The 24,876-nt window shown below is 41.8% G+C and overlaps 1 protein-coding gene across 1 annotated transcript; it reads left to right on the top strand.

Annotated features, from left to right (window-relative positions):
• The first annotated feature begins 4,795 nt into the window (after positions 1-4,795).
• MRPS31 (mitochondrial ribosomal protein S31) lies at positions 4,796-24,538 on the top strand. Its single transcript, XM_066313215.1, has 7 exons — positions 4,796-4,871; positions 7,065-7,352; positions 8,059-8,217; positions 12,660-12,806; positions 15,038-15,111; positions 19,134-19,277; positions 24,180-24,538. The coding sequence occupies exons 1-7, from the start codon at positions 4,798-4,800 to the stop codon at positions 24,389-24,391; spliced, it is 1,098 nt and encodes a 365-aa protein (XP_066169312.1). The 5' UTR covers positions 4,796-4,797; the 3' UTR covers positions 24,392-24,538.
• The last annotated feature ends 338 nt before the right edge of the window (positions 24,539-24,876 follow it).

Genomic DNA, 24,876 nt, shown 5'->3' with positions numbered 1-24,876 from the left:
AACCGTGCTGCTGAGCGAAACACTTCTCTGGCAGTGCTGTCAAAAAGCTGCATGAGTCTTAAAACCCACAGAAATACACATGTGAATTACTGCCTGACTGGCTTTTAAGCATGTCTTCAAGCATAGTACATCAGTAAACAGAACAATTTTCACTCCACTACCGACTGTAATGCTTCTTTTGAAGCCTCTTACCTCCCGAAATATATTTTGGCATAATATGAATGGGAAACATAATTCCCAGTAGGTTACATTGAAAGAATCATAAAAAGACAAATTGTATAAACCATATCCTTTGTACAAGAAACATAGACACTTGAATACAACCAAAGCTTTAAGAAAGACTGTCTCTAAACAGATTTATTATTCTTGAACATTAAAAAAATACACCAGTAGGCCAAATAATGTCACTCAGTGACTTTACCCATCCAATCTGTTACTCAAATCTAAACGAGTTTAAAACAAAACATTGCTCTTGCAATAAACGGCACGAACACACGTAATTTCACACAGATTTGAACTGCTTTGTTACTGACAGCACAGTACACTAGGTGTTACTTGAAAACGGAGACTCCAAGGCCAAATTACGCTTTGTTGTCTTATATATCTCGTTAGTGTTCACACTGCCCTCCGAGTTTTGCTCCTCATTTAGGAGAGAAGAAAACAAATCATTGAGACAGTCTTTGAACTTTTGAATTACTAGAGAGCAACAGTTGCCTGTGTTCAGTTAAATGTACACTGCTTTCATCACGCTGAGTGCTTATTGACTTGTGCCAGTCCCCAAAGGGAACACATGCCAGATCACCCACATAAAACTTGGCAGCAGAAAGAAAAAAGTATATGCCTATAAAAATATGGACCTTAAGAGACAAGGAAGTTTAGTTGTCTGATCCATATCAGCACAGTGCCACTTTGAGAAGACGTCTTATTCGAAACTAAATTAGTATTATATCAGTACATACCTTTTTTTACCCGTTTGTAATACTACTACGATATTAAAAGTTGCATGTAGGTAGAACGAGGCAGCAGCTGCTCCGTGACTTCCAAAGCAAATCCAAACCTCAAACCTGGAAATACAGAAGCATTACTTAGTGTAACAGGTCCTGCAGAGTCCTCCGCAAGCAGATGTTATTTCAGCTCCAGATGTTTCTCTCTGCCGATGCACTCTCCAAGGGCTGAGATGCCCTCGGAAGGCAGCGCTGCTCCTTGCAATTGCCCGCGTGGCCAGGCCGTAGCTCCGCTTCCAAGGTCACAGCAGGCGGGCACGCCGGCGGCGGGGCAGCAGCGGGCTGTCACACGTGGTGGCGGCGGGAGCGCACAGACCGCTCGGGGCCACGCCGCCAGCTCCGGCCTTCCGTAGGGAGGAGGGCTCAGCGCTCCCCTCCGCCGACACCCGCCCGTTTGGAGCAGGAAAGCCCGGCCTGCGTTCGGCGGGGGCCCGCGGTGGCCCAGCCCGCCCGACCCCGGCCCGGCGCCTCTCCGGGCGGCCGCAGCTCCCGAGGGCCGCGCATCGCCGAGCCCGCCGCGCATCCCGGGCCTGTGCGCCGCGCCCAGCCGCGGGAACGCTCCGGGCCGGCCGCCACCACCCCCCGGCCCGCTGCCCCCGCCAGAGCCCCACTCACCGGAGCCGCCGCCCGCCCGAGCGGCCCCGCCGCCTCTGCCCCGAAATAGGCGGCGATGGAGGCGGCGCGGCCCCGCCGCGGGCCCGGGAAGGCGCGGGCCGGGCGGGCGGCGGGGGGGCCGCGGGGCTGGGCTCTGCTTAAGCTGGGGCTGGGCTGGTTTCGGCTTACTGAGCGGGATGCAACCGAATGTATTCATGAAAACCACTTAAAAAAACCCGGGGATTTAAAATGCTTGCTTATTTTTCTTCTAGTTGGGTGATTTTGTTGTTGGGGTGGGTTTTGTTTTAAAGGATTTGTTTAGGAATTGTGTACCCTGAAATAGCAAGTTTGTGTATACAAAAATACTGTATATTCAGGAACTGCCGTGGGTCCCGAGACACTCTCCGAGGCTGTCGCTTTCGTGATCCTGGCTTTTCAGGACTAATACTGATTTTCTCAGCGAAACTACACAACACTTTGGGTTTGTTGTTTTTTTTTTTTTTTTTTTTTTTTTTTTTTAATTTGCAGTTACCTGAAGTGCTTGCAATAAGGCTCATCAGGAGCAATGTCTGGTTGAAAGCAGTCGGAGGACACTGTACAGTCTGTGGCAAGGTAAATGAACAGCAGCCATAATATGTATCAGTGACCAGTCGTATTTGAGATGCTCTGGCAGGCCAGGCAGTGTTTCTGGGAAGCACTGTGTGCCTCATAATCCCTGTTGAGCTGCACATGTGTCTGTGTGGGTTGAGACACACAGACCTACATATTTCATCTTAGATCCATTGTGTTTTCCACCAAATCAAACCAATGGCTCCTACTTTCACAGCTCAAACCAAGAAAAAATCATACACAAAATTATAAACTTAATTGTATTTCTTTTTTCACTTTTAATTAATTGCAGGGTTCAGGTTTTATTTTCTGAGATGTTTATGTAACGTATTGGTTGGAAGGCAGCTTAAAGACCATCTAATTCCGAACCCCCTGCCGTGGGCAGGGACACCTTTCACTAGACTGAATTGCTCAGTTTCATCCAACCCACCCTTGAACACTTCAGGGATGGGGCATCCACAGCTTCTCTGGGCAACCTGTGCCAGTGCCCCACCACCCTGACAGGAACAAATTTCTTTCTAACAACGAATCTAAACCTAGTTTCACTTTGAAGCTGCTCTCCAGCTCTCTTGTTGCCTCCCTTCAGGTACTGGAAGGCTGCATTTTGGTTACCCTGAAGCCTTCTCTTTTCCAGGCTGAAAAATCCTAATTCTCTCAGCCTTTCCTTGTAAGGGAGATGCTCCAGCCCTTTAATCAACTCGGTATTCCTCCTCTGGATTTGTTCCAACAGGTCAATGTCCTTCCTGTGCTCATGCCCCCGGAGCTGGATGCAGTACTCCAGGTGTGGCAATTGTAAGGGAAGAACAGCCTAGGTTATAAATGGTGTTAGAAATTGAATTATAATTTCTTTAATGTAAAAAAAGAAGTGCAGAATCTATTGTAATTTGTGATTTTGAGTTAATTGTTCATCCCAAATAACTTGCAATACTTAGAGATTACTGTTTCATTGCAAAGAATTTTGATCTGTATGCTGACTTCTTGTTTAGCAGGACTGCAGCGCTGTTGGAAGATCCAGTCTGTGAAAGCCATCTAAACTCCTACTGCAGTGAAGCTTGCCATTAAGTTGCCAATTAAGCTGTCTGCCATAACCATTTGCCAGCTGAAACATCAGACCATGAGCATTTCAGGGTGCTCCTTCATAGCCACGTTCCTCGGACCGACCACCAGGCCTGATGTGCTCTTATCTGGTCCCTGTAGAAAAGATGGAGACGGCGACAGGGCTTGAAATGTTGCATGGGAGCTTTCATGGCCCTGGAAAGCAGCACTTCCACGAGCCTATCGCCACCACGTGGCTTTTCCTGCTGCCTGCACCCGTGGCTGCTCAACCAAGCTGTACTTCTCCATGCACTGCGCTGTTGTGGAGCACTGGTTGTGGGGTTTTTTTGTTTGTTTGTTTGTTTTTTGTTTTTGTTTTTGTTTTTGTTTTTATTTTTTGTTTCAAAGAAGAATTTATGTAGGGATTGCATACCCTGAAGTAACAACACTTGGTGTGTATAGGAAGACCGTGGAAGAACTGCCGTAACTCCTGAGAGACTCTCCTAAGATGAGGTATCGATTTGTTTGGCGTATAACCTCAAGCTTCCCCTCATAGGATTTAGGCATGACAAAAATGGGACATGTGTGCTCTCACCTTAACTCGTGAGAGTTCTGCAGGAATGTGGAAGTGCTTTCTGGCACTCAAGGGGTCTGGCTTGGGGTATGTGACATTGGCTTTGGAACTGATGGCCCACTGTGTGACAGAGTGGCACAACTCCTCTCCAATAAAGTATTTTGGCAGGGGAGGGATGAGTAACCTCTGGGAGATGGAAAGCTGATAGGGGGGTGCCATGGAAACTTTAAAACATGCCTGATGTGGGAAAGGGTTCCCTCGCAGGCTGTTTCTGTTCATTCTGCAGGGTACCCGCAGTCCAAGGCTGTCTCTTGGGCCCTGCACTGCCTCCAGCCAACCACAGGCAAACCATTTGCTTCCCGTAGGGCAGTTTGCATATCCTAATTCATTTGGAAATCCTCCTTGTCCGGGAGGATGAACGGCAGTTCTTGGCAAGTATTGTCCCAGAATAGCAGCCAGAGCTGCAGAATCATCCAAACTCCCCCAGCACCTTGCAGTGGGTGCTGTTCAGACTGTTTGGAGAGGTTGGTGAAGCAGCGCGGTACCACGTGGAGGAAAAGTGAGATGGCTGCTGCAGGTAATGATGGTTTGTGTACTGATGTACTGATGTACTGCAGTCAACTGCAAGAGATGGGACAGTGCTGGCCTTTCCAGGGTAGATTGCACTAATGAAGTGAAGGCTTTGGGGACATTTGTGAAGCACGTTTCATAAATATATGAACCTTAACCTGATGTTTCTCTTGCACAGAGGAGCCCAGAGCTGGACACTTCCAGATGTGGCCTCAGCAGGCCTGACCAGAGCAGGACCACTTCCCTCGACCTGCTGGCAGCGCTCTCCTAGCGCCTGAACTCCGGGCGGCGAAGCTGGGCGGGAGCGCTGCGGGGCGGGGCCGGGCGGAACGCTGCTGCGCGGAACTCCCGTGCGCGGCCCGTGTTGCCGGCCGGCGGCGCCGGGAGCGCGGGCGGCGGTGTTGGGCCGCGATGTGGGGCGGCGTGCGGGGCGGTGGCGGGCTGGCGGCGCGGCTGCTCGGGGCGGCCCGCAGCAGTGCCCGCAGGTACCGGCCTCCCCTGCACCCTCACCTGGCGGACGGGGCCGGCGCCGGCCCGGCATTGCCGTGAGCCGGGCCGTGCCCCGGGGCGCGGCCTTCAGAGGGACGGGGCGCATCTGGCCTACCGGGGCGGGTGGCGGTGACAGCGGTGGGCAGAAGGCGGCGGGGAATGGAGTCTGGTAGAGGGGAGTGGCGTGGGCTGTGTTTCTCGTACTGCTTTCCTTGCCGTCCTTCCCACCTTGGAGCGGTGTGAATGGTCCGCATGTGTGACCCGACCGTAATTTTGCAGCCTGTATCAGCAGAGCGGCGCGGCCTGTAGGGCATTGGTGTAGCTGCCCAAAGTACGGGCTAAGAGCAGTTTTCGTTTTTACTAAAAGATTTTAAACTAGTTTAATGACAACTCAGTTGTGCTATTTATTTATTTATTTGAAAACTCCTCGATGTGTTTGACTGAGCACCGATGCTGTGATGGCCTCGTGTGCAAAGCAGCTCGGATTCTTCGGTAGCTGTGTTTGCTTTCCTAGGCTCCCCAGCAGAAGGCAAACTGGATGGTAGTTGAAATAGAGGGAGCAAACTGCAGTGTGCTGCCGGCTTTAAGTGCCTGAGGCTTTCAGCCTTGCTGTGCTTTTATGATACTGTAGGCAAAGCTCAGGCTGAGAATGCTGGAGCTGTTCATCCTGGAGAAGAGAAGGTTGTATGGAGACCTCATAGCAGCCTTCCAGCGTCTGAAGGGGGCTTACAGGGAACCTGGAGAGAGACTCTTCGTCAGGAATATGGGTACAAATTACATCAGGAGTAGTGGGTACGAATGGAAAAAGGGAAATTTAGGTTCGGTATTACAAAGAAATGCTTTTTCTTGCGGGTTGTGAGATGTTGGAACAAGTTGCCCAGGGAGGTTGTGGATGCCCCAGCCCTGGCAGTGTTCAAGGCCTTGAGTGACCCAGTCTACTGGGAGATGTCCTTGCCTATGGCAGGGAATGTTTGGGCTAGATGATCTTTGAAGTCCCTTCTAACCCTTTAACGTTCCATGATTTCTGAATGATGACATAGTTTTAAGGAGCATGCAGCCTGAATTAATTATCAAGGACCTGTGGAGAACAGTGCAGTGTAAAACAGCCAGGCTCCTACCATCTTCCCAGTAATGAGGTTCTAAAGCTTTCCTTAAAGTTTCCTGTTGCTTCTGAGCATCGAAGTTTAGCGTTTAATGCTGACAATTTATCAAGTGCAGAGTGACCAAAGTGTGATGCAGTGCCTGCTGAAACTGCCAGAGTTTCCTTTTTTAGCCAAGGAGAGATGTGTATGAGGAGAGGAGGTATGCCACAATTCCTTGAGATTTGTGGAAGTATTTTAAGATCTATTGAAGCTTTTTTATTTTGAATCAATTATTCTTTTTATTTCTATAACTTGAGGGTGATTTTTAAACAAAGTAAATAGGTGTGAATGTAAAGGTGTAAACACTGCATTTTAGAATGTTATAGAGAGCACCTCTTCGAATTTTATGATAGCTGTTCTATAGAATGCAGCTGTGTCTGTGCTGCAGAATCTCCTGAGCAGCTCCTCCTGTCCCTGGCAACACATCCTCAGCTGCACTGTGTCAGTTTCAGCTTCTTTGCAGTGATGTGTCAAACTAAGCAGAGGAGCTATAACCCAGATAGCTTCCCTGTATGTTACTGGGTTAACTTGCAGCAGAATCCACGTTCCAGAGTAGGGGAATGTGATCTGTAGTAGTGCCACAGGTGTGAAAACATGTGAACTTAGGTGTGTGTGTACAGTCTTTTTTCAGATGGCTGAGAGTGATCTCTTTATTGACTCATATTAAGCGTTTCGGTGGTTTTCTATAGTACCAATGCATTTAAGTATCAGGTGCCAGTAAATCCACTCTCTCTGCTACCTAAAGCAGAAGTACTTTAAAAGTTCTAAGTTCTTGTATTAGTTCCTCCACAAATAGATGGAGTGTGTAAAGTTGTTTGCTTTGTATTTGTGATGAGGAAACCGTAAGTAACCAAGAGTTTGAAATGGTCTCCCAACCCTTCTCAAAAGTCAAAAGGTACATGTTTGACATGTAGTTAACATACTCAGGCTGCACTCAGTTGGGTCTAGACAGTTGTAACTGTTGTTTTGGGGTTTCTGCTGCATTTACAAAATTCAGCTTTAGATCCTATTTTTAACTTCTCTTTCCTAACTTTGTATATCATCTAGCAAACAGGAACTCTTCAGCACAAGCAGTATGCTTTCTAAGCAAAAAGATAAATCTGCTGCTTCAAAAGACGGCTCACCTGAAGGGGCAGCAAAGAAGCAGGAGGATGGAGCAGGAACACCAAAGCAGCAGCTGTTAGACATTATTGGTGATATGAAAGTGGAAGTGAGCTACAGGAAGAAACTCCAACAATTAAAAGCGAGTGAGAGCAAGAAGCAAGCCATGGCCAAGCTGGAAGGCCCAGACAGTGAAGGTTCTGTGCCTCAGGGAGTTACAGAAGACACCCAACGGTAAAGTAAAAGCAGACTTTTCTTAGCCTGTTTTATCCTTATTTCAACTTTCTTTTTCATAATTTACGAAAAAAAACGAAGCATTTCCAGCAGTGGAAACGAGTCCTGTAAGGGAATATGGTGCACAGTTGTAGACTGGAGTAAATCACAGGAGAGAATCTGGGCAAAAGGTGCTGTATGCTGTCAACCACATGCTGCCTTTTTTCTATAGGCATTGTGGAAAGGCATTTCTACAGAGATTGTGGACAGGTAGCACTAGCACCTGCCTGTGGAAGTTATTTTAATGGGAGAGGGGAAATACTGTTCAGATAAAATAGAGCGAAACTGAAGAAAAAGGAAAATTACAAATGGCATCATGATTGCCCAGTCTTTGGAGCTGCTCCTGTCCACAATGTGTTACATCATATTGATCACTCCAAAGGTGCTGCCAGTGGTGTCCAAGCTGTGTGTCTGAGGGGCTGTGCAGTGGCACAGGGCTGCCATTTCTCCAGGCTGGGGAGCAAGAGCTTGTCAGAGTCCTTCAGCATTTGATGATTAGGGCCATATAGGGCAAGCCTCCCTGTCCCGCTGGCCACCCCCATTTGGGAAAATACCTGACTAGCTTCTGAGTTATTAAGATATAAAATGGCAGTACAGAAATGATGATTTAAATATATTAATGGCTTTTTTTTGTTTGTTTCTGTATCTGTTGTGTCTCTGTTTACAGAGGCAAGCCTTTAAATCCAGAACTGGTGAAGGCTGCTTCTGCAGTTGCATCTTCCCTTCCACGCAACAAGAAACAGACAGAATCAGAGCTCCTTGCACAACTAAGAAGACATGAAGAAACCACAGATCAACAGAAGAAGGGGGGAATTATTAACATACGGTCTGTGTACTGATTGTTTTTCTCAATTATGTTAGAAATTCTGATTTTGCAATGGCATCATGAAATTGACTGCCTTCTGTGTTGGAAAGGTGGCACTAAAAGATACCTCTGGACAGTTTATCCTTAGGATTAATGAATATTAGTAACATTATTGATCTGGTTATACCAAACTCTTTAAATTTTGCCATCATCTTTCTTAAGTGGTTTTGCAGAAACAGAATGGCTTTCATGCCCAGGATCATTGCTTTCTTGGACAGACTAGCAAAGTAACAGCTCTTTCTGTGAGTTTGGAGGGGTTTTTTTTGCCACAATCTTCCCAATTTCTCATACAATGGATGGATTTGTAGACGTTTCAGACGTTCTGTCTGGACTGGTGAATTTTCATGACAGCTCTGCAGAACTGAACTAGAGCAGCTCTGTTTATAACCCCACCCTTCCTTTCAAAACTTTCCAGTCAACGCATGAAACTCATCTCTTGGCTTAACTCTGTTTCCAGTGTGGCTTTCAAACAGATGAGAAACATTTGTTTGGAAACTCAAACAGTTGTGCATAACACTCTTCTTTTGGATGATGGTTAAAGACAATATTTTTTAAATTTTTTTTTCAGCTAGGATTCAAATAACTACTCAAAAAATAAAGCATTAAATCCAGGTGAAGTGCTGAGGCAAACAGAAAATTGGATCTTTACCAAAATACAAGTGTGAAACCTTTCTTTATGTTTGTTTGCAGTGCAAACTGCAAGCTGCTTATTATAGTTTTATTCTGTGAAAATGAATTTGCCCCAACTGAGGATCTAAGCTTGACCCATCTATTATCATCTGTAGGTTACATGTATTTCTACTTGTAGGTATCAGTAAAGGATCTGCTGGAATGATTTTCAGTGTTCTGCAAACATAGCTAGTGGTGTCTGTGACTGTTGTCTGCCTGAGTGGAAATTAAGGAAGAAAGAGACAGATGCTTGCAGACAGGTTGAGTTAGATGATTGCACAGACTGGGGTGTATAATGCTCAGTGAATAACAAAGTTAGGCAAAATATCTTTTCTTCAGATGTAAGGACTGTTTATACAGAGCATATGTTCATTAAACAGTTTATTATCAGGGAGCTTGTTCCCTCTCTGTCACTGGGTTCTTTAGAAGGGCAGAGTACATGAATGTCTTAATAGTGGCATGGGCTGTGGGTGACCAACTTAAATGTAATTCAAATCTACTTGGGTACCCAAGATGTTGGAGGACCACAGAGATACTGAGGGAGCTTACACATGCAGTGCCCAACCTGGAATGTGTCAGTCTCCCTTCCTTGGGGTGCACATGCTCTTGTCTAGGTGTGGTTTCTCTGCCTGTTGGCATCACAGGCTCGCTCTCTCTCATTGCCTGTGGTACTTTCCCTCAAGCGCTGACCCAGCTCTGGCTGCAGTGGAAGAAAGACGGTGACTAAGGAAGTCGTAGTCAAAGCAAAAATGTTTTTTTTTTTCTCTTGAATGAAGTTTAAATTGTTCAGAAGTTTAAAAGCTGCAGCTATATAGTGCCTCTGTATTTTTGATTTGTGGGTTAAGATGTGATGTTACAATATTTTACGATGTGCTTGTGGATGAAGCACTATCGTTAGAAAAATGTATTTTCCCCAGCCAGAACCGGCCTTTTTAGAATGTCATGGCTGGCTTGCTCTGCTCTGAGTTGGCAAGTTCTGTTCCCTGAGGCAGCTTTGTGACCCAGCTTGTTTCTCCCAGCAAATACACTCCTCCTCCTGCCGCCATTTGCTGAAAAGTTTTAGTTTTCTTCCTTAAGAGTTAGGTAACAGAAACTCTTCATCAGTGGGTGAGTTTTCAAGAAGGATCAACAATTTATGCTTATTTTCATGACAAAAATCTTGGCTATAGTAGCCTTTTAGAGTTGGTAGTGACCTCTTAGTTCTTTGAGATAAGTACAGTATTTTCAGGTATCTGACTAGTGTTTAAAAATGTTGACTTTACAAAGCCCAGCAGCCCTCAGACTTGATTTTGCGTGATTTATGTCCCATGATACCTCAATCCACACAATGTGTGAAGATGTTTTTAATATATTAGAAAGTGTTTGCTTTTGTTCATGTGTCTTTATTTTGTGTTGAGTTTTATTTGAGAGTGAGAGAATACGTGCAATTTAACTTTCCATTCTTTTCTGTGAAGGTTTTGCTTTCAATATACTGGCACATTTTAAAAGCCAACATGTATTCCTCAGGTCATTTATAATATTTTAAAGCAAGATACTTTCACAGGCAGTAGAGCCACATAGTGCTGAACTGCAAAAAACTGAATACTGCCACTGATTTATAATATGTAATGAGTTGTATGTTGTCCAGATCTTTTGTACAATTTTTTTTACCAGGATTGTGGCAAGACCTCCAGAGGTCACTGTTGTATGCAGTCATCTCATCGCCTTGTAGAAAGCATGGAGGCAGGGCATTCACTAGGAGGGAAAAATATTAATGATACAGGAATTTATTTTCCTTAGTGTGAGCTGAAGTTTCACTCAATGGAAATCACAACAGCACTGCACCAAAATCAAATCTGCTGCCCTACAATTTCAGCTTCTGTTTAGGGTGAACAAGAAAAGTAATTCATACGTTTGGCTGGAATATATCCAAAGCTCCTTGGGTCTCCGTTTTAAGTATTACAATTATTAGCTGATAATCAGGAAAGAGAATCAGTCTGTGGTTGTTAAAAAAGTCCTACCACTTTCTATCTCTGGAAGACAGGTATATGTAGTAACTTTGGTTTTTAATGTTGTGTTGGAACATGAGGTAATGTTTAATATCTAACTACTGTGGGTACACTGGCATTGGAGTGCGAGTTTTTAAAGCAATTTTTTGTTTGTTTTGAAAGGCGTTAAAAAAAATCTTTGTAGTTCTACTTTTGTTAGTACAGGTGCACTTTCCTTGATGGAGTGATGAATGTTGCTGCCAGAAATGTTCATATATCAGTGGTAGGGTGACATTAGGATTTCTTAGTGAGGCACTGATACCACTGACTGTGTGTTCTGATAGCTCAGTAGTGTAGTCTTTCCCCATCTACAGAGCAAAACCACAAGTAAGTCAGGGAAGAGAGCTTCTCTGAGCAATCCTAAGTCCCCTGAAGCATGGGAACACACTAGCCTTTTAGGTCACAGCTGAGTCAAGCTGTTGGGCTGGGCTGTGTGTGGCTGACCTTAGGAATTATGTCCCTTTGACCCTCATAAGTGTGTCAAGCCTCTGGCCCAACACCAGCTCACTAATGCCAGTAGCCGCTTCACGGAGTAGTTTCTAATGTGAGATATGCAGCTAATCTGAGATTGCTTTTTATTTAAAATTAAAATTAAATTTCAATTTCAAACTTGTTTTCAGATGCCTTTATTTCAGAGTAGGTACTGGAAGAGCTGTGCTATTGTTGTTCTGCCATTTGAAACCACATCTAAGACTGAGGAGAAATCATGCTGTGTTTCTGTGGCAATTAACTTTTACAATTTTCCAGAGCTATTTCTTTCTTGTCAGTTAAAATCTCTTTTGACTTAAGCTTCCAAAAGCATAGTTTGAATTTCATTCAGATTTTCATAAAATGGATAACACAGTATTTGTGACATGGCCTATTTTTTATTTTTTGAGACCGTATTTTTGTGTTAAAACTTGAGCTCTGCAATTTGGGATGACTGTGTGTGACTGGAAGGGGTTGGGTGGAGGGGAGGCTGTAAGGAGAGTTACCAGCCTGGCCTTTCCCAGCCCCTGGAGCTGCCAGTGAAGGGAGCTCATGGGCAGGGCCCGAAAGCGGCTGTGATTTGCCCGCTGCAAACAGTGCTGGAGGAGATCAGAGCATTTGCTCTTCACGTATGATTTTCACTCCAGAATTACGAAGGAAGATGTGGTCTGTTAATGCTGTAATATGATTATGCAATGCAACAGATTGCAGTGGATCAGGAAAGGTGACCTACTTATTAGGGTGGCATGATTGGCCCATGTCAGCTGATGTGTGAAGGCAAGCTTCCTTTTGGTCTGAAGCAGCACAGCTCTGTCCCTAGGCACTGTTGGTTCCTGTCCAAAAAAATGGTGATTTCTACCTCCCTATTTCAACCTACTCCTTGTATCCAGAGAAACTGCCTATTTGCTTAAGCAAAACATGCCTAGTACAATCTGTGAATATTGGTATACAGATTTATGGCTTTTTTTTTAGTTGAAAACTTCAGTAATTTAAAGCATTAATTGTAGATTTTATAGGCTAAAGTAGCACTTTTCATATGCAGAATGTAACAAATGGTTTAAAATAACAGCCTTGAATGTTTGATGGATTAAAGATGGGTGTATTTTCTGAGGAATGCATAATGCTGTCTCACAGAAGCTTATGATACCAATTGAGAATAGAGTTTCTAGTTAATACATATGACTAGCTTCCTTGCTTTGTTAGTCTGTTGAGTTTTACATTTCATGTTTTTCATTTCAGCAATGTTATTTCAGAAATGACAATTAAAAGGCAGTCCCCAGCCCAGAGGGGTACAAGGACATCCCGTCGCATTTCCTTGCAGTTGGATGAGGATGATAAAAGATTAAGGCGTGAAAGATCATCGGCTCTGTCTATGGACTCCAGGAGGTATTTTTGCTGTGTTCAATTCCAATGCAAGGAGCATGCAATTGTTAGTGGATAATATTTAAAATTTACTTGTACATATTAGTATTGCAGTACTTCAGAGCTTAAAGCAATTGCTTAAATATTTTTCAAGAAAAGTACAGTACTGTTAGCCTTGAAATAAATTGTGAGAACAGGGTCATAAATGGCAACCAGTTAACAATAATGTGCATTTTTTAATATTGCATTTTAGATAATTAAACATACTTGATGCTGAAATGTAATTGGGCTTGTTTTAACTAGTTTAAATTATTTTCATTTATGCATAATACAACTTTATGTCACTTTCTTAACTTCTTTGGAAGTGGAGGTTTTGAAAACTTACTTTCCTCCTCTACAAGACTTGATAATGTTCTGTGTTTAGAAAAGTTTCATCCATTCTGTTGGGATTTTAAAGAGATATTAAAGTTGGGCCATTTATCCATCTATTTATTTGTTTATTTATTACCGCCTCGTTCTGTAATTGATTTCTTTATTATCTGTGGTGTTATACTTGTCTGTGAAATTAACTTTATAATTTACATGTGATTTCAGGGTATTCCTTAAGCTCATTTTGCTGCTGTATTATGTGGCCACTCTGTTTTTAGTGAATTAAGGAGTACTGTTCCATTTTTGGTTTACTCCTGTAAGCTGTGCTTTTCTTGCCTGTAGTCTTTGGATTTTCCCATGCAGCTCATGCTCGCATTCCTCCTCAATGAATTCTTTCCCTACCAGTTTTTAGTAAGTTTAACTTCTCTTGTAGTTAATTTACTTTGCAAATTAATCCCTGTTTTGGAGGGATAGGGCCTGAAAATTGAGAGAATAATGTGTGTTTAGATAGAGCATAGTGAAGACAGAATTTGGGTAACAAAGGAAAAGAAAAGCATGAATTCATGGGTCAGTAGATGTACAGTATTCTGTGTTGGTAAAACTGTGCTTGGTATATAACTTCAGAAAGAGCACGTTAAAATAGATTTTAAGATCCATGTAGTGAGTAAACTGTCTCCAGTTTCAGGCCTAAGTCCCTCCTGCATACCTGAAAATCTAATGATTTGCTAACCAACTGATAGTAGGAAAATAATGGGTTAGGAAGAATCCCTAAATTTAAGTTGAGCTAGTACATTGCAATGACATGAATGATGTTGCTTTATAGTAATTCAAACTTGTAGTTTTAAAATAACTGTTCTTCCAAGACATGCATATATCTTTGGCCAATGTCATTGGGAGTTACACACAGATAGGAAAATATAATCCTGAATCAACATTCTTTTAAGGCTCTGTAACTAGATTGTTCTGTGCTGAAATAGATCCAGAGCAGTTTCATCACTAAAAAGTAATATGACAAGAACAGGTTTGCAGAAGTAGTTGAGGCCATTAGAAATCTCCAGTAAATCCAGAATGGTAGAGTTTTAAGGTCAGAAAGGGTAAATCTTGATGGGCTAAGAGTGCATATGTAATAACAAAATGAGGGAATTGTTACAATTTCAGTGGAAACCTGGAAGATAATACAATTGAAAACATAATTGATTCTAAAGACATTGGGGTTTTTTTGTTTTCATTTATAAGAATTTGATTACTTGTTGAACTCTTGTATTTTAATTTTTTTTTTAGTATAAGCTTACAGTAGTGATAAATGTGACTGAAAATAGATGGTCAGAGTGAAATATTTTTGTATTCAGGAGAGTGAGCGTGAGGGTGATGTTATTGAAAATATATCATATGGATATCCTCTGACTATTTGCTGTATGGCAGAGAAGATGGCTGTGTAATCTTCCAAAAGGGCTATTTATGTCATAAAGCAGAAATTGTTTGATTTAGCTGTTGCTTTTCCTATTCCTGAATTGTGCAATATTTTTTTTTACAGGGAAAAAACCCAAGTCTTCAGATAGGCACAACTTTGTAAAATCACTTAAGTACTGTGGTTCGATACTGTTTACCTTTGTTCAGATTCCTAAATATTCCAGTTAAAATTGACTGCAGATATAGTGCTTGATTTATGCTCATTCTTTCACATGGAAATGTTTTGAGAAGCTCTGTTATAGATAAATAATAAAACCATAAACACTCTCTGAAGATTTAGTGAGAATCACTTTTTTTTTTTTTTCTGCTGAGATCTGTTAGTTCATGAAAATATTTTGTGTCTTTTAATTTGTTATCTGGCAATGTTGTAAGGTGTTGTGAAATACTAAATATCGGTTTTCTTTTTTTGTTTATAGAAGTCTTAAAGTAGGAAAGAGGCTTAATATATTCACTAAGGCTTCTACAGAACCAGAGCATGCACTGGAAACAGGTTAGTGGAAATTCAGTAACGAAAAATGCAGTGAGGCTAAGTTCTGCATTTTTAGAATATCAAGAGATTTGTTTTTGTGAGGAGACATGACCTACTCACTTTCTGCATTCAGCCTGATAAAAGAAATTACTACTTTGATGTAGCTCTGATTTTTACCGAGTAAAACTTCCATGCAGTGTAATGAAATGTTTTCTGTGCTGATCAGGGCACTCTGTTAGTGAACTCGAAGGGTATAACTGGCTTTTTGTGACAAAGGTCAGTCTTATTTCTGTGAGTGTAAAGCCAGCCTGGAGGATGGCTGTGTTGCCTCCAGCTTATTTGGTCAAGTTGCAAGACTATGATCCCAAGGAAACAAGCAGGCCCTGCTGGTGGCTAAGCATAAGCAGGGTAGTAGGAACCCAAGACTACACACTGGATTGCTGTGGGGGCTTTTGTTTGGTGTTCCAGATGGACCTGGAAAGATCCCATTGGCAGCTGACAAATGACACCTTGCTTCACCTATTGTGAAGTTCTTCATATATGTTTAGAATCATAAAAAGTTTGGGTTGGAAGGGATCTTTAGAGGTTATCTGGTTCCAGCCCACCTTGTGATGAACAGGTGCCTCTTTCACTAGATCAGGTTGCTCAGAGCCCCACCCAACCTCACCTTGAATGCTTCCAGAGATGGGGCATCTACCACTCCTCTGGACAACCTGTTCCAGTATGTTGCCACTGTCATGTGAAATAATTTATTCCTTTTGTCCAGTCTGAATCTGCCCTCTTTTGGTTTGAAACCACTTGTTCTCTTGCAGTGGGCCCTACAAAAAATTCTGTTTTCATCTTTCTTACAAGCTCTCCTTAAGTATTGTAAAGATTGAATAAAGTCAGCCTGGAGCCTTCTGTTCTCCACAAGGAACCACCCCAGCTCTCTCTTAGGTGGAGGTGTTCCATCCCTCTAATCATCTTCATGGCCTTTCTCTGGACATGCTCCAAGAGGTCCATGTCCCTCCTGTGCTGAGGACCCCAGAGCCGGTTGCAGCATTCCAGGTGGGGTCTCATCAGAGCAGAGGGGAAGAATCTTCTCTCTCAACCTGTTTGCCTCGCTTCATTTTATGATTCTAGTTGGCTTTCTGGGCTGTGAATGCACATTACTGGCTCATGTCCATTTTTTTATACACCAGTATTGCTAAATCCTTCTTGGCATGACCATTCTCTGCCATTCATACCCCAGTCTGTGCAGATGCCAGAGGTTGCCCCAAGCCAGGTGCAGCACCTTGCACTTGGCCTTATTGAACCTCATGAGGTTCCCATGAGGCCAATTCCTTGAGTTTGTCCAGGTCCCTCTGGATGACATCTTGTCCTTCACGTGTGTCAGCTGCACCACTCAGCTTGGTGACACCTGCAAATGTGCTGAGGGTGTGTTCAACCCCACTGTTTGTGGTGTTGATGAAGACACTGGACAATACTGGTCTAAAATGGATTCCTGATGAACACCTGAGCTTTGTCACTGATCTCTGTCCAGACAATGAGCACTTGACCATTGAATGCATGGTCTGGATAGAGCCCTGGAATGGTCCATGGGCCCTGGACCTTCTGGATGTGACCACCCAACCAATTCCTTATCCACTAAATATACATGCCAAAACTCATGTGAGATAAAAGATTCCAAAACTAAAGTCAAAACACGTGTGACCCACCTTCATATTCACTGAATGGCAGAGCTCTGCAGGAACAGTCTTAATGCTGCCTAGCATGGATCCCTGTCACTCATTAAGACTTGGCTTTAATACAGGCTGGGTTTGGCCAAGAGACACTGGATATGGGCATGTCATGTAAAGAACTCTGTCCCCCACTTTTCTGAACAGTGAGACTGCATTGTTAGCATTGATCTTTAATATGCTGTTTTCTCTCAGCTATTCTGAGGCCCCTTTCAAAGACAGACTTTATTCCAGTGTAGTGACTTAGAACTTTATGTAAAGCTAGCAGCAGCATAAGAAATAGTACTCCTGTCTAAAATCTTATAAAATGATGAGTATTTCTTTCTGTTTCAAGAGTAGAACTGTAAGGTTTTTGCCAGATTCTAGCTGAGTAGTTTTAAAACTTTTTGTTTGGTTGGGTGGTTGGGTTTTTTTTATGCTTGAAACTGCAGGGAGATATTAATTTGATTACTTAATTTTTTTAGTAAAATGTCAAATAGTGCCATTTGCATATTTTCAAGCAGCTGTGAACTTTCTGAATACAGCCACCTCTATGAAGGTTGTTTATTAGAATGGAATTCAATTTGCTGTTTTTTAAGACTGCCAATATCCTTTAAATTGGTCCATTTTACATGTGAAAACCATAATGAACGATGTAGTGTTTGTTTTTAGCTGTCTTAACAAAAACGGTGTTCAAGAAAATGGATTTTGAGTTGGATCACATTTACTCAGGTAAAATGTTGAGAATATAAGATTTCTTTCTTGCATGAACAGAACTCAGAGGCAATGGCTCATAGTAGTCACCCCAGATAAAAGCTGAGATGTGCTTTTTTTTTTTAACACAAAATTGGAATGTGTACAAATCGTTTAAGAGAGCAAATGGACTTCATTGTATTTGTAATTAGATGTTAAGAAGTAAGCTTCTTTTAGCTTTTTGTGTGGTGTTTCCTTGTTTGATTCCAGGTAGCCTTGAGGAAATCTCCAGTATATTCTAGACCAGGAAGCGGATTACATGACTTACTGACTAAGCCTGATGACAAACACTTTTTTGGGCGTTAATCTCGGGAAATACCAGTGTGATACTTGATACCTTGATTCTTTTGTTTTCACTGTCTTGATTCATACTAAAGGAGATAATGGTTTAAATTTTGTTTATATGTAACAGAAAAGCAAGTTTTGTTTTAAGCATTGAGTATTGATTTTGAAAACTTGAGTGTTAACTGGAGAGGTAATTGCCATCCTGAAAATACTCTTCATAGCTGTTAATGTAGAATGTCAGTATTATTTTCTGTTTCATGAGGTGAAATTATAATCTTTATCGCCTCTACTTCAAGCTTAAAAAATGAGGTTCTGCTTAAAGGCAGGGGGAGATTTTTCTTTGATTCAGTTGAGTTGTAAGCCACTGAACCAAAGATGAAATTATATCTTGGCCTAAGTACTTTCACTCAGTTGTAGTGAAATAATAGGTTATTGGCTATGATCCACTCCAAGTGGACTGTAATATTCGAATTCACATGAAGATCTGTGTTCCGAGGAGCTTAGGATGAAGTGATACCACAGGGAGGCAGGAAAACAAAGGGGAATGCAGCTTAGGCCAGCACTCGACAGCAGCCCAGGGCACTCCCAGAGGTCCCTCCCTGTCCTGTGGTAACAGCTTGTTCCCTTCAGTTCAGCGAAGCGATTCAGTCTGGGCTCATGACCAGTTCTCCTGGGTGGAGGGACAGGAACTCCTTAAGAACAGTATCTGCAGCAACATGAGTGCACTTGGATTTAAAAAAAGAAAAAAAAAGAATCAGGAAAAATACATCCCTAAAGGAACTGTTTAGCTTTGTGAAAAGAGTAAGAAATCATGGTTTCTCAGCCCAAGAGACAAAAACTGGGACACTTAGGAGCATTTGAGTTGTTTCCCTGAAGGAAATCCTTGTAGATTTGAGTTGTTTCCCTGAAGGAGAATGTAGTTGTGAAGAACCTGAAAACTCCTGTAGAAGTAAGGTTCCTTTAGCACAGTGCACCAGTCAAGTTCAGCATTTGTTGTATCCACGTTTTTTGAAAGACAAAACCGAAGAACGATTGTGGAAAAATTAAATTACCGCTTTATGTAAAAGACCTAAAAATATATATTCCCATAGGACTTCTGAATACCTTTTCATCAGACTTTTGAGAACTTAATGAACTTTCATGTCAACAGAGAATTTTCATTTGAGGAACGTGATGCTGGTATCTAAGGTAGAAAAATGTGCACAGCTGAAAGTATTAGTCTCTGTAAAGATTGATGTTAAAGGACTTTGTCTTAGCTAGTGAGAAGTCTTTGGTTGCTGACAGATCTTTATAAAATTTCTTTTTTAGTATCTTCGCCAACAATTTGGGATCTGGAGTTTGCAAAGGAGGTTGCAGCAGTAACTGCACAGCCTCCCCGAAATGGTTTTGAAGAGATGATCCAGTGGACAAAAGAAGGAATAATGTGGGAGTTCCCAATTGACAATGAAGTTGGTATGTGCACAGTGAACTTTTATTTTCTGTCTCAGTTTATCTTTTCTGAAAATTAGAGCACATTTGAACTTTGACTGTTTTAACATAGTGTTTCAACTGTGAGTCATGCTTCTGATAGTAAACAAACATAACTTCCTGACTGTCCCAGATCAGAGATGCTTCAGATGAACTCATTCTGGCACTCTTCAGGTGAAGTCTTGCAGGTGGTTTGGCTGATCTTGAGGACTGGCTGCTGCCAAAAGGAGACGACTCCCTCTCTCCCCCCGTGATGTATTTAACACCAAAGGGCTGTTCAGGCATCTTACGTAATACCTTTTACTCTGCAACTTCTTTAGATTATGCTTCTAGCAGAAGTTGGGGAATCTTAAAGCTGCCATGCATGTTTTATAACGCTGATTCTGTTCTTTGGTGTGGCTCTTGGACCAAGTGTCTCGCCAGATTCCAACCAGCTCTATCTGCCAGTTTTATATCTGGGCAGGCCAAGTGTTAAACAGTTGTTTGCTGCTTTTGTTCTGTCTCTTTCATAAGAATAAACAGTCACAATATTCACTCACCCTGGGCATCTATGTTAATTAGGCATCTTTGTGCACAGTATTTTCTTTTATTACCATTAAAAAAAAAAAAGCTCTGTGTGAAGTTATGCCAGCAGAGAGAGTGAATGTTAAGGAAGTGAAGAACAACTACACCAAGTGTGCAGTATAGGAAAGGGGACTTCATAGCTTCGGGGAGAGCTTGGCTGTGGGTTTTGGGGTTTTTTTTAAAGACTTTTAAGACATCAAACAGAACTGCTTTGTAATGATTCAGTCACTGAAAGCAAAACAGGTTAGTATCTGAAACTGGGAGTCTTTGAAAATCTGTCCTGTACTGTGTTGCAAATTGAATAATGGGCTTCATTGTTTCTTAATGTTTATTCTCATCTTATTTGGCAGTTTCTTCACAGAATTTAATCGCTGCTCCCAGAATTGATCTGTTCCATCATGTAGAAATCCAAGTATACTCTAGTCATGTTTTTGCAAGCTTCAAACCACGGTGGCCAATGGTTTTTGTGTTGTTGTAATGTGGCTGGAAGCCTGCTGTCTGGGGCCGTCAGTTGACAGAGTGTCTTTGGCGGGCCATGGTTTCCCTGTGGCAGCCGTGCGGCTGGAACCGCGCTGTCTGGGATGGGACGGGCAGCGGACAAAGAGTCTTTACATATAGCTACAACAAGAATCTTCAGTGATTTGTCCACAAAGACTAGTCATGTGGAAAATTCCAGTGGAGCATTCCAAAACCTGTCACCTCTCAGGTTGAAATACCAAGTCAGTAAGTTCTGTCCTATCGGACTGCCAGCCACAGGCTGTTAGTCGCCTCAGGTGTGTCAAAGCACAGTTAAAAGCTTGAGAACCTCACTCTTAGTATGTCAATGGGCTGTAATTTCAGTTTCTCTGCAAAAGAGAGGTGCCCCTTTCTGCTGTTAATTTTGCAGTTTTGTAAGAGCAATTTCCCTCAGTAAGAGGAGATTACTTCAGCTTGTTCTGTATCCAGAAATGTGTGATTATTTTGCTATGCCAAAAGCATGTGGCTTTAAAAATGTAAGTGCAGTTAAATTTTCTGTTGAGGAAGCACGTATGCTCAACTTCTAGCATTATGGAAGCCTTTAAAGTTTTAAACCAAATACAAAAAAAGAGAGACAACCTCTTATAACTCTTTTTCTTGGCTCCAGAGCATCTCTGGTGTTCTCGTTAGAGTGCCTCACCAAGGCACTGTGCTGTGCTTTGTGGCATCAGGGCGAGGTCATGATTTTTGAAATGATTTTGGTGAGAACATCTGAAGATGTGGCTAGACTTACTGGCTTGCTACAGTGGCCAGCAGCAGTCTTCCCCTCCCACACACGTTACTGCCCTGTTGTTTGCTCTTACCTGCATGCCCTTTCCCTTGTCCAATGCAGTTGAAGTCACTGTTAGGCAGAAAATGACCTTTTTTTTCCTCTCCATCTCTCCAGCCTCTGATTAATTTTTACCAGTTTAGCAAACCATTAGTATAGCTTGCATAACACTGTTCTCACTCCTCCTCCTTTCTGCTTGTCTCTCCTGATTCTAAGTAGCTTTAATGCTGCCCCGTGATTGCCATGGCAAAAAGTTGGGAAAGACATTTATTTGTGCCTCATTTATTATTTCTGTGCATTTATGGCTCAAAAAGCTAAAAAGGACAGAGCAGATTATAGGTGGGAATTTGCCTTAGCACCTCATTATGAGGAGCAAATGCTTTTGGTGGGCCAGAGATTGTTACTGCACAAGTGATAGAAGGTCTCAGAAAATTAATTCCTCAGGGGCCTCTTGACGGCTTCTACAGGCAAAAGTTCACCAAGTCCTGTTCCAGTTGCTGGTTAGCTGAGCTGCTGTTCCCAGCAGAGAAGTATTGGATCATCTTGCCAAGAGAGTTGCAGAGTTACACAACCGTTGCATTGGGGATTCTTTACTAACTCTGGGTCTCTTCTAGGGACTTACTGAAGAGCATGATTGATGTAATTCTAAAAATCCTGAAAGGATACAATACTTTGTGTTGAAAGGGACCTTTAAAGAGCATTTAGTCCAAACCCTCTGCCATGGACAGGGATATTTTTTCACTACATCTGAATATTCAGTCTTTATTGCCTATCAGCAACACTCACTATAAGGGATGAACATTGTGTTTGGATTGACATCTTTAAGACAAGGTTGGTCATGTCTTGGAAGGATTAGTGTTATAACTGGAGAAATTTCCCAGACTTTCTGTTTTGTAGCATGTTGGGAGGTGGAAATAGAATATGAGTGTCTTCTTGTTTTGATGTTGAAAAAGAAAATTGTCTACTATAGCCTTCTGCTATGCATATGCTTTCAAATTACATTTCTTGAGGACAGTGCAAGAGAGGATGAGGGACAGGCTTGCAGCAGGAGTCAGGGCTTGCTAGGGGAGAGGGGAGTCATCTCATCTAATTTGTTCCCACCAGAGGCTTCAGCCTGTGATGCTTTGGACAGTTGTGGTCTCCTTTTCTGTGATGCACACTTTACTTTTTTGAGGATTGAAAACATGTGATCTGACTGAAATATTTGGACTTAACACTTCATCCCCAAACCATGTACAGTCTTTGACAAACAGGAGAACAGAATACATAATGTGATATTTCTTTCTGCCCTGCATTTTTGTGAGACTCTTAAATTGCTTTTTTTGAGTTAAAGATGAAAATTGGTGAAATCATTTATTAGACACAATCTCTCCAGATACCCTGTATCTGTCCCCAAAAGAAGAGCATCCAGAAGGCCTGATTTCACTATCTGCATTATTCGGGTTCTTTCAGTCGTGAGTTTGTTTGGTTTAGTTCTCTTGGATTTCTGAGACCACCAAAAGTAAGGAAATCTGAAAAGATGGTTAATTGAAAAAGCAACCAGTAGCATCCAGGTACAGTAAGATTCTGCCTCCTCTTGGTGGGGGAAAGCCAGCATGGGTGGCATAGTGAAAGGTTCATCATAGCTTCTGTTCGTGGACATAGTTTTCCGAGCACACGCACTTTCTGAAGCTGACATTACCTGTTTTTTTTTTATTTTAACTTTCAACATAAAGGATCAAGGAGAGAGCTTCTGAAGAAGGAAATGTGCTTTCTCTTTTCAAGAGCAGTGGAGATAAATGTGGTGTGCAACTGTGGTATTGATGCACTCCCACATTTCTAGGAAAAATATGGTTATTTTTCAGCTCCTTCAGATACTGCAGTATCTTATGTTTAAATCAGGAAAAAATGCAAACTTAACAAATACAGTTTGAGTGACTTCTCCATTCCAGAGATGTGCATCATTTCTTCTGAAACTGTAAAAGCTCTACCTAAGAGGGAAGCCTAGAACTTATGTGGCTTAATTAGCTCTGTTTTAATACTCCTAATTTAATTTTGTCAAATAATATAGAAAATATAACTAGCACACTTAGAAAAACATTTGCACCATACTCAGATGTATGGTATAGGCTTCTCATTTTTGTCATCTTGAAGTGGTGCAGTATTGTTCTCTAATAACAGATTTTATGTAAAGGTGCAAGCAAATCGGGATCAAATAGAAATTTCCACATATATCTAAGTGAAGAAAAATCTTTCATTACAAATCCCAGATTGCCTTTTTCTTTTTTTCTGCTTAGAATTAGGTATGGCAAAAGCAGCCTTTTTTCCGTATGTAGGAATTTGTGTTTTGAGTCTTTATCTCTGCCATCGTAGTATGAACAACAGCAAAAACACCCACAGGATGAGGAGCAAAAGTTTACCCTATCTCAATTCCTTGTCCCATGTCCTGTGGAGGCTTTTGAATGCATCATCTTTGGTGATAGCTGTGATTTAAAAGCAGCTGGTAAGATAGAGAATACTTTTACATCATCATACACTCACAGATTCAGAAAATGTCAGAAAAACAAATTTCTGTGCCCATTTGATAGCAATAGGATGTTAAAAGCATGACTTGGAATGGACATGTATTTGTTTGCTGTTCAGTACTTGATACTTTATGAGGTTGCTTTATTTGTTAAAGACTAGTTTGTATTCTTTAGTCCTCTGCAGAATTTAGGCAATCCGTGTTCTCTTTAAAAATTTATGAAGAAAGTGCCTGCAATCTAAAAGGTAGTACCAATGAGGAATCAAAATTTTCAAGTTTTGAACAAACTGAATTTCAGCAAGAAGATTGATCTATGGTTATAATTATTCCTCCTACTTCCACCCCAGCATCAGGCTTTTATCAAGATTTCAAGCCAGAAAGGAGATATAAGTATTACATATTCTTAGAAATGCGAGCAGAACCATTCATTTTACTAATTTAAGGTTATTTTCAAACTATATTATTTTTACCTTTGTTAAACTTGCTGTTATATTATGATAACGACTTTGTCTTTTTTGCTTTGTCTTTCTGTTAGGGATGGAGGATGATGCTGAATTTCATGAACATATCTTTCTGGAGAAACACCTCGAAGGCTTTCCCAAGGAAGGACCTATCCGCCACTTCATGGAACTAGTCATCTGTGGGCTTTCGAAAAACCCATACCTCAGTGTTAAGCAGAAGGTTGAGCATATTGAGTGGTTTCAGAAGTATTTTGAGGAAAAGAAGGAACTTCTTCAAGAGATTTGAGATTTGGGAAAGTGCTTACCGCTGAAATGAAGAATCATTATGTTGAGGGGGATGATTTCTTACGGATGGAAATTCTGTCAGTGCATAGTGATCATGTGGCCTGAAAGTTGTATTTGAAACAATAAACTGAAAGGTCATCTTTTCTTACGTGTGTGTCCATGTGTGTGTAGATACTTTTGACAGCAAAAGAAGGAGCTGAAGAGTATGGCTTTTGTAGAATGTACATTTAAAGTTTAGTTTATTGGAACTATTGTCTTTTAAATTTGAAACCAGTCTTTCAACAACACAGATTCCTTGGTCTAATTCTGTTTCCTTCACCCTTCACAGTTGGACTGTATCTTGACAGTTGGATCATCTTTCCTGTTCTGGAAAACTTGCAATGCTTTCTTTTTGCTAATTCGTAAACCATACTGGTGTTCAGATGGTATTAATCCTTTCTCCCCGCTTCCACTAACTATATTTATTGGTTCATTTTAAAGTTCTTG

Source organism: Sylvia atricapilla, chromosome 2 (genome assembly GCF_009819655.1).
Source record: "Sylvia atricapilla isolate bSylAtr1 chromosome 2, bSylAtr1.pri, whole genome shotgun sequence".
In the NCBI taxonomy this organism is placed as follows: Eukaryota; Metazoa; Chordata; class Aves; order Passeriformes; family Sylviidae; genus Sylvia; species Sylvia atricapilla.
The sequence above is the reverse complement of the archived record's forward strand: the minus strand, read 5'-3'. Positions and strand labels throughout refer to the sequence as shown.

Coding starts and splice junctions, on each gene's coding strand:
- MRPS31 (XM_066313215.1), top strand. CDS start 4,798: ATGTGGGGCGGCGTGCGGGGCGGTGGCGGGCTGGCGGCGCGGCTGCTC. Junction 4,872..7,064: donor GCCCGCAGCAGTGCCCGCAG/GTACCGGCCTCC, acceptor TATATCATCTAG/CAAACAGGAACTCTTCAGCA. Junction 8,218..12,659: donor GGGGGAATTATTAACATACG/GTCTGTGTACTG, acceptor TTTTCATTTCAG/CAATGTTATTTCAGAAATGA.